Source organism: Lactuca virosa, chromosome 3 (assembly GCF_052849685.1).
Source record: "Lactuca virosa cultivar CGN04683 chromosome 3, Lactuca_virosa_CGN04683_v6, whole genome shotgun sequence".
Classification (NCBI taxonomy): domain Eukaryota; kingdom Viridiplantae; phylum Streptophyta; class Magnoliopsida; order Asterales; family Asteraceae; genus Lactuca; species Lactuca virosa.
Genome location: NC_136428.1, coordinates 229,083,297 through 229,093,375, shown reverse-complemented (window position 1 = coordinate 229,093,375; position 10,079 = coordinate 229,083,297). Strand labels below are relative to the sequence as shown.

The 10,079-nt window shown below is 43.1% G+C and overlaps 1 protein-coding gene across 1 annotated transcript; it reads left to right on the top strand.

Moving 5' to 3' along the window:
• The first annotated feature begins 702 nt into the window (after window positions 1-702).
• On the top strand, window positions 703-1,170 carry LOC145164445 (uncharacterized). The gene has a single exon (XM_079083161.1). The coding sequence runs from the start codon at window positions 703-705 to the stop codon at window positions 1,168-1,170; it is 468 nt and encodes a 155-aa protein (XP_078939287.1).
• Window positions 1,171-10,079: the final 8,909 nt, after the last annotated feature.

Sequence of the window (10,079 nt, the reverse complement as noted above, 5' to 3'; positions counted from 1 at the left end):
CCCTCCTCAAAGGGATCCCGACTAAAAGGATCCTCAAAGAACTACGCGATCATGGACCCAACCCATTATGGAGTATCTCCAGAAGGACACAATCCCGACAAAAGAAAAAAGCGAAAGAGCATTCAGAACAAGAGTCTCAAGATTCGTGTTAATCCAAGGTAAACTATATAAAAAATCTATGACAGGTCCATAACTTAGATGCTTGGAAGATCTTGAAGCTGCAAACGTCTTGAAGTACATACATGAAGGAGACTGTGGCAATCACACCGGGGGCAGATCCTTATGCTCCAAAACACTAAGAACAGGGTACTACTGGCCAACCATGAAGAAAGATTCTTTTCTACATGCTCAAAAGTGTGATGCTTTCCAAAGACATAGCAACATCCAACATCAACAGGAAGAATCTCTACATCCTATTATCTCCCCATGGCCATTCATGAAATGGGGAATGGATATAGTGGGAGAAAATTACTGGTAGCCCCAGGAGGAATAGTAATCATGCTGGTGATGACTGATTACTTCTCCAAGTGGATTGAAGCTTAAGCCTTCATTCAGGTAAGAGACATAGAGGTAGTATCATTTATTAAACATAATATCTTGACCAGGTTCGGGATCCCGACTGAAATCATATGCGACAATGGATCCCAATTCATAAGCAAAAGGACGACAGACTTTTGCACAAGTTGGGGAATCAAAATGATAATGTCCACTCCTGTTCATCCCCAAGCGAATGGTAAAGCAGAATCCAACAATAAAATCATAGTAAACAAATTAAAGAAAAGATTGGATAAGAAGAAGGGAAGATGGGCAGAAGAGCTTCCTTTCGTCTTATGGGTAGATAGGACTACTTCCAAAGTAGCCACAGGTCAGACCCCCTACTCTTTGGTGTTTGGGACAGAAGCAGTGATCCCCACCGAAGTAGTGATCCCGACAACAAGATACTTACTGCAAGATCAAGAAAACAACGACAAGATCCTAGCACAGGATCTTGACACCATTGGCGAGCTCAGAGATCTTACCAAAATACGCATTGCTGCTCATCAACAAAGGATCACAAAGGATTACAATAAGAACATAAAAGTCAGAAGGTTTCAAATAGGAGACTTGGTATTAAGGAAAACATTCCAAAACACCAACGATCCTAGTGCAGGAAAATTAGCTCCTAAATAGGAAGGACCATATCTCATAGATGTTGAAGCAGGAAAAAGAGCATATTGGCTAGTAACACTCGAAGGAGACGTTCTGCCAAGATCATGAAATGATATACACCTTCAAAGCATACTACATGTAAGTAGGGTCGACCAATCCACAACAAAACCAAGGTACACATGTTCTTTATCTTAAAATTTTCGTCAGTACTTATTTTATCCTCGAATACATTACTAACTTAAGCATCGGAGGGGCGTTAGCTAGACTAACGCCCACCCCTAGCTAACATTTGTGTTAACGTATCCCTTAGAGAGAACGTCAAAAAGAGAAGTCAAAACTAGTACCGAGCTTGGCCTGAGCTGAACTCAGTCGGACCAAGTCTGAAGCCAAGGTCGGGCCTTCGCCAACGCGAAAGACATAGGCGTGACAGTTATGGTGCAAAGCAGCGCTATAACCTCCTTACCAAAGGGATAACATCCCGGCGAGCATGGGACCCTTCAGAGCGTGTCACGTGCTCGTCAGACGATAGCCATGATCTCCGTAATAACTGAAAGATCCTCCTCTAGCCAATGAGGAAAGGATGTAAAAAGGACGTGACGAAGGATCATCCAGTACGAGTCCGCCACGTCACGTCCCACGAAGCAATGTCCAACAGAATCAGTTGAGGTCCACATGCCTCTGGAACTAGGTATAAAAGGATCCTTCTTCCTTGTGAAGAAGGGAGGACTCTCTTTCCAGTGAATATTCTTTGTCTTCTCAGAGAACAAACACTAGCTAGATCGTCGGAGCTTCGTCCCGGGAATCCCTCCCAGACGTCGACTAACGATCTACTTTCCTTTTTGTACTGTGATATCAGGAGAGGGCATCTACACTAAACCCACCGGCAATCTCAACACTACCGTCTCCAACATATCACAACTATTTGCTATGCAGAACAACGTACAACTAAGGATCCTCAAGATTGAACTCAGTCGCCCTGGCACTTAGATACCAAGTGTCTATTTATTTGCGTCCTTTCTTTTTATAATTTACATTTCGAAAGAGCCTTCCAGAATTCTGTTTAAATTTCAAAATGTAAAGAGGTTGTGCATATTTTCCAAGTAGCAACAATGGTTGATCACCTGCGCTACTTAAGCAAAATCTATGCAAGAATGCAACCGTAGGTCTTAAAAGAGTCATAATCTTTACCTACAATGAGCCGATAACGTCTCAGAGCTGAGAATGTAAAAATTCCAATTAAAGGCACAAGAAAAAGGGGTTCTAAAAGGTTCATAACCTTTCCCCTCATAAAACAACAGTATAAGGCCTTGAGGTGACAATCTCGGCCTATGTATTGACAACTAGACCACACAGTACAGTCCTCAGTAGTGACTAACATCTCGCGGCTTAACACATTAAGCCCGACTGAACACATGAATCAATGAAGTACAACTCAATGTAAAAATTCCAATTAAAGGCACAAGAAAAAGGGGTTCTAAAAGGTTCATAACCTTTCCCCTCATAAAACAACAATATAAGGCCTTGAGATGACAATCTCGGCCTATGTATTGACAACTAGACTACACAGTACAGTCCTCAGTAGTGACTAACATCTCGCGGCTTAACACATTAAGCCCGACTGAACACATGAATCAATGAAGTACAACTCAGTAGTAACAGCTATGCGACGTTTGTGGCACAATAGCCAATACGATGTAAACCCTAGAACAAGGGAAAGTATACAAAAAACAAATCATAGTAGAAACGTCGAACAACCATAACTTGAATTTATTACAGGAAAAATAAAAATGTACATACACGCACGTACATCAAAGTAAAAAGGAAGAGAGCATTTCCATGACAATGCATGACAAAATGTACAATCCCTTCCCTTGCAAACAGTGCATGGGAAGGCACATCTATTTCAAAACCAACAAGGGTCATATACAAGTTAGCCCTTAGAGTCTGAGGAAGAATCTCCCGGGCTCAGCTTGCCACAAAACTGGTGGAAGCCATCTTAATCTAACTCCCCTAAACGGTAGAGGCCAGCAAAATCCTTCTCGACAAAAGACGTAAGGGCAGTGTTGACTTCCTTGGCTCTGCTCGCCACTTGGCCAGGACCCAGAACTTCAGATTTACCAGAAGACATGGAGCACTCACTCAGTTGCCTCCCCTTCTCAAACCCAAGGGCTTCACAAGCCTCACAAATATCCTGGACCCCTTTGGCGAATTCAGTTCTCTTAATGACTCTGTCTATTGCACGAACCACTCCCTTCTCTAGCAGCTATTGCAATTCACCCCGAGCAATGGCACCATCAACACGTGCTCGAGTCAGTTGGCATTGGCACCAGGTCAATTTATTCGCCAGCACGTTCTTTTCTCGGGTCAGAAAACTTACTTGATCCTCAAGGCGCTCTGTTCGGTCCTCTAGAGTGAGCACATGCTCCTCCAGAATGGCTTTCTTGCAGGCCACAACGCAATTCTGTTCAGATAGAACGCGACGCTCAGCCTCTGCATCATGGAGTTCCTCCTTCAGGCTTATAATGGTACTGCACAAATGTCTCAGCCGGACTTCGGTCACCCCGACACGGCAAACCCGGTTGGCGGCTGCAACCATCAGAGCAGAAGCCTAGGCTGCAACATAACGAAGGTCACCAACAACTTGAACCCCAGATTTGCCCGCAAGAAATTTCATTGTAGCCGGGGAATGAGCATAGACACTCCATTCCTGGGCATTGGTATCATCTGACAGTAAAGAATGCATAGTAATCGCCCAGCCTGGGGCATAAGCTTTGGAACATGAGGAACTAGGCGCAGTTCCTATTTTGCCCTCCGCTAAAGGCTTCTTTGACTGAGTGAAACCCCCAGGTGAAGCCAATGCACTCCCAAATGTAGAGTCAGAACTAAGATCAATCGGGGAGGCTGTAGCAAAAGATATAGGATGTGACGTCGCAAAATCAGGGATCGCCACTTTATTTTTTTGCACAGACGCCGAGAACTGGTTGCCAAGAACATCTCCAATGCTCCCAAGAAGCCTGGTCATAGATACAGTCCTACGCGCTTTACGAGGACGAAGAACCACATCATCATATTCTGTCTCCTCGTTCGACAACGACACCACACGCACACTTCGCCTTTTTTGGACAGGAGCAGTAACCCTCCCAGCCTGTGCGCCCACAGGCGAACAAGAGGGGACAAAATTCAGTCGACGAGCCAAGGAGGCGACTCCCACGGCCGGTCGGGAAGGTAATACAGGCCCGCTAGAACCAACATTTTCCCCTTCCACGGAGAGCAATACAGCTAGCTCTCGCATACGACTTTCAGATACGGGAAGGGGAAGAGCCTCTACAAAATCGGCCTCCCGATGATAGAGTCTGCGCCGATAGTGTCCGCGCAAGGCCATCTCCAAAGAAATCTCGGCTTCAGCACCTGCACAAATAAGAATTGAATATAAGGAATCATCAGATACCCTACTCCTCCTTCCCTTTCCTTTTTTTTTTTTTAAAAAAGGAGGGGGAAAGGGAAGGGAAGAAAGAAACAAAAGAATACCGCATCTCACGAAGAAGAATTGAGCCATCTTCCCGCGGGCTCGCTAGGTGGCACTCATACCAGCCGCAGCGAGAACGGAATCCTCCCAGTTCTCTCTAACAAGGGTAATGCCGCCTAGTCGCTTGCCGAGGGTTAGGTTGCTCCTAAACAATTTGTGAATGCGATCAGGAAAGTCTCGTTTCATGAGATACCCATGCCCCGCAAGGTCCCGGTTAACCCGGAACCATTGCTTTTGCAAATTTTTCTTCAGGACGTCTTGTTCAGAGATTATCTGATCAATGCCCCACCTTTTTGCCAAAATATGAACACCAGAATTCGTAGTCGAACAAAAGAAGTAACTGAAAACCCAAAAGGTGGGGATACAACCCAAAGATCGACAAATCAGTTCAAAACCGACGATTTTATTGACGACGCTCGGAGTTAACTTGTCGATGGAGTAGCCATAGTGGTCCACGATCATGTTGAAGAAATCAGATGTCGGCAGGCGCAACCCCGCTTCGAATAAAGGGATCAGAACTCCCACCTTCCCTTGAGGGCGGTCATGGATTGGTACCCCCTTTTCCGGAATCATTACACCATGCTCCGGTAAGAAACCAAAACGATCCTGCAGAAGCTGGAATTCCTCCATAGTAGGGACTCTACGATGACGACCCATTGCCTAGAACAAACGAATGATATAGAAGCAAAACTCACAGAATACCCAAGATGAGGAAGAGGAAGCAGAGAAAGACGATAAGAATGAATGGTCTTTGAAGGGGGGGGGGACTTTAAAGACATAATTGGCAGCACAAACCGTTCCCCTTTTCTCGGGGCTGACGTATGATGACGGCACTGTCAAAAACCCGTTCCAAGTTACAAATAATCCCAGGCATTCACATGTTGAGAAATAGGCTCGAACGTCGATGCTATCAGGCCAACGCAAACGCCTACAAGCCTAAGGGACTTGTTAACGTATCCCTCAGAGGGAATGTCAAAAAGAGAAGTCAAAACTAGTACTGAGCTTGGCTTAAGCTGAACTCAGTCGGACCAAGTCCGAAGCCAAGGTCGGGCCTTTGCCAATGCGAAAGACATAGGCATGACAGTTATGATGCAGAGTAGAGCTATAACCTCCTCACCAAAGGATAACATCCCGACGAGTGTGGCACCATCCAGAGCGTCCCACGTGCTCGTCAGACGATAGCCACAATCTTTGTAATAACTGAAAGATCCTCCTCTAGCCAATGAGGAGAGGATGTAAAAAGGACGTGACGAAGGATCTTCCAGTAGGAGTCCGCCACGTCACGTCCCACGAAGGAATGTCCAATAGAATCAGTTGAGGTCCACATGCCTCTGGAACCAGGTATAAAAGGATCCTTCTTCCTCGTGAAGAAGGTAGGACTCTCTTTCTAGTGAATATTCTTTCTCTTCTCTGAGAACAAACACTAACTAGATCGTCAGAGCTTCGTCCCGGGAATCCCTCCCGGGCGTCGACTAACGATCTACTTTCCTTTTTTGTACTGTGATATCAGGAGAGGGCATCCACACAAAACCCACCGGCAATCTCAACACTACCATCTGCAACATATCACAATTGTTTTCTATGCAGAACAACGTACAGCTAAGGATCCTCAAGATTGAAGATCCTGAAACATAAGGATCGTCAAGGTTTGAAGATCATGAAACATAAAGATCTTGACACATGAAGATATCAACGTCTTAATACTTGATAAACTCCAGTATATTTAACGATGTAATCTTTAAACTATCATATACACAAGCTAAGGACTGATCATCTCTCCTACGCTTAAGGGTACTTAATCCCCTCTAAGGTTTAAAGAGCTAATTACCTCTTTCACACGAACTAAGGTTTATACACTTCGCTTGGAATGATATCTAACTGTGGGATACACATAAGGGGATTATTTTATGATTCAGTGGCTTGGCAACCCTCTTATCTTTGAACATAAGTTGAGATCCTTAAGGTTTATAACACTCTCATGTTATCCAAAAATTGGGATCTTGCCCCAGAAACTACATAAGGTCTATAACATCTATATGTTATCACACATGGGGAATTTGCCCCAGAGTATACACTCGAATCATAACATTTTCATGTTATCATAAGTAAGGTCTTTCCCTTGAATTATATCACAAGTCGAGATCCTCCCCAGTATATAACATTCACATGTTATCCATTGAACCTATTGTGTTACACAAGAATTTTGTCAAAGTCTATAACCTAAACTGGTCATCATAAGGAGATATTTACCATGTATGAAATGAGATCCTCATCTTTAAGGATCTATGTCAGTAAGGATCCTTGCCCTTAAGGATCCTCATCAATCCTCATTGGTAAAGAGCCTCATTATCAGCAGTGAACCAAAGTTCTATCCTAAGCGAAGATTTATCCTCAGCAAATTTCAAGACTTATAAAGCTTAAGAAAAAACTTGGAGTTAATTAGGTTCCATCTATCCTTCTTTTCAAAGAACTTTAGATAAAGTTTAAGGATCCTGAATTTTCTAGGGTCCTAAGCTAAAATCATCTAATTACCAAGATTCAAATATGCTAGAAATGAACTACTAAAGAAATTATGTTTCAGGATTATTCGCAGGAACCAAGATTTCTAGGATCCTAATTATTTAAGGATCCTAATATCGTAACAGCCATGCAAAAAAAAAACAGAAGACAGATATAAGAGGAAAATACTACCATTCAAAAAAAGGGTTGCGTATCAACCCAACCAAAAGGTTAATTGTTTTACATCATTAACGAAAACAAAAACTACTTAAACTAATTTTCTGCAGTCCTAGACCTTAGCCTGGTCATCATCGGTTGTGCCCTTCTTCTCCCCTCCATTGGTCAGCTGCAGTACAGGATCCTGGTTGGCGGTAGTAGGCTTGCCAGTCGTCTTGGCCAGTACCTCGCGCCAACCCTCCACATCCCAGGAACCTGCATTCTCGAGATCCTTCACAAGACGAATCTTGGCTTCCCAAACAGCCACCACAGCGCTGACCTTCGCGTTGGAGATCACCTCCTCCATCTCGTGTACGTGCTCCTCCTCTCTCTCAGCCTTCTCCTTGCTGAGCAGCTCCACCCTCCTCAAAAGATCCTCATTGGTCTCCTTCCACATCCTCTCCTGTCCCTGAAGGGCTTGTTCGGCCCTCTCCGCCCGGATCCTTAGATCAACAGAAACATCATATAGAGACCTATGACAAAGATACGGTGAGTCAGCAGAAAACAAAATGAACAATAAAACGAGAATGGAGTCAACACTTACAGCTTGAGAGAAAGATACCAACTTCAGAAGTGCTTTCTCAGCTCCAAGGCTTTCCAAAGATAAACTTGTGACTTAGCAGTTTTTCTTTTCTGGGATCCCGGGGTCTTCACTGTCAAGTCCATAGTTGATCTTTTAGGAGAGAAGACAACTCTTCTCCTTATTCACCACCAGCTGGTCCTTCGACATGGCTGTGTCAAGATCAGCAAGAGTGAAGCGAGCACCAGAGCGAGTGGCTTTGGATCCTACACAAACACATAACAGAGGATCATTAAAATCTTCACCACAAACCAAAAAAAAAACTAAGGATCTATACATGTCGACATGAGGTCAGTGGCGGAAGAGCTTTCGTGTAGGATGGCTTGATCAAATCGGAAGGATCTCTCGACTTCAGACAAAGCCAGGAACTTCTCAATCTTCTCTTCAGAATCCTCAGCAACGGGAACAAGCTCCTCGAATTTGAAAGCTGCAAAAAAGCAAACAAAATAAGAAGATGTGAATTCCAGCATCCTTATATTAATATTAAATAATCCTACCCTTTTTGACCCAGGTCTCTGGCAGAAGATCCCCATTGGTAACAGAGTCACGTCTCACAAAGAGGTATCTTTCTTTCCAAGCTCCATCATTATGCTTGGTTTTTAGGACTAGAGGAGATCTGTGGATTTTGACTTTGAGGAGGAAACGAGAGTTCCCAAAGGTTGTGAGATCATATACGCAGGCCAATTCAGAAAGGCCTATGTCAAATCCTTTTGATTGATTTATCTGGTTGACCCAATATAGGATCTTCCAGACAATTGGCATGGCCTGGATATACGAAATCCCAGTCGCCCTAAATAATTCGGAAACAATCCCGGGGAAAGGATATCTCAAATCTAAAGAGAAAGGGTACTCAGGAAAGCACACCCAAGTGGGAGAGACGAAGTCGGGCTGAATGAGAGGATCGAAGGGTCTGAAAATAGCTTCGGGAGGAAAGGCTCCATTGAGTCTTAGAGTCAATATCATCGTCCCCAAAAGAACACGTCTCCTCATAAGAGAGGATCCCTTGATCGATAAAATCAACATCGGGGAGGGCTAAGATAATTTTACGGGAAACAACCATTTTTCTAACCATACTGAAAGAAATCAAAATGTAAAAATAATTACCTTCTAGTGAATCGTCGATACTCAAAAAGTAGTACATGTAAAGAAGGGAAGAACGCGATGAGTACGGAGTAAGGAAACCGATCATATCTATTTATACTAAGGAATTAGGGCTGATTTGACTGTTAATTCTGGAAATTACCTTTCTCTCTCTTCTTATTTCCTTAATTTAAGTTATTCCTTTAATATCTACGAAACTAATTCTCAAGTTTTCAGGAATAACTTGGGGGCAATTGTTAGGGCCAGGATCCTTGAAATATTCAGGATCCTTAAATACCCAGGATCCTCAGCTACCTCAGGATCCCGACAATCACCGTTATTATTTTTATTGACATTTATAATGGTTATATTATGTTAAAAGTTTATATAAATGCAGAAGTAGTCAAGGGAAGACTAATTCTCAATGAAGAATCATCTCAACTATGCTAAAGACCCGGGATACTTGGTCAAATAACGTTCGTGAAGTTGGTCATAGAGGATCCTAGGAATATCAGACATCTTGTTGGCTAGTCTAGACAATAAATTGACACTTGTATCTCGCACACAACACACTGTTTTTTTCTAGAAGCTTACTTTACGAAATTATTCACTTGTTCATACGAGAATACTCTCTGTAATCATCATTTTACATCAATAAGATCATCAAGGCAGGTGATCATTGTCACCTCCCAAGGTTTTGTGCCGGGGATCCTAACAAGGATCAACCGCTTTCCTTGTAAACCATTGTCTCACTCTCTTTATCATTTTCTATTGCATAATTCGAACATCACAACCTCTCATTCAATTTGGCTGATTAGTACTTGTGCAATTTTTGACCAAAGCAATAGGTAGCTCGATGATTTTTGTTAACACGGCCTATTGGAAAGAAATCCTTAAGACAAGAAATTTCATTAAGTCCTTTTCACAAACAAATAATCGTTGAGACTTTAGACAACATTCCGCAACATACTTCTAGGGACACCTAACTATTGAGAACAAGAATAAAAATTGATTCCCCCCAAAAAATAA

Excerpts from the sequence above, each read along its gene's own strand:
- LOC145164445 (XM_079083161.1), top strand. The coding sequence starts at position 703 with ATGTCCACTCCTGTTCATCCCCAAGCGAATGGTAAAGCAGAATCCAAC.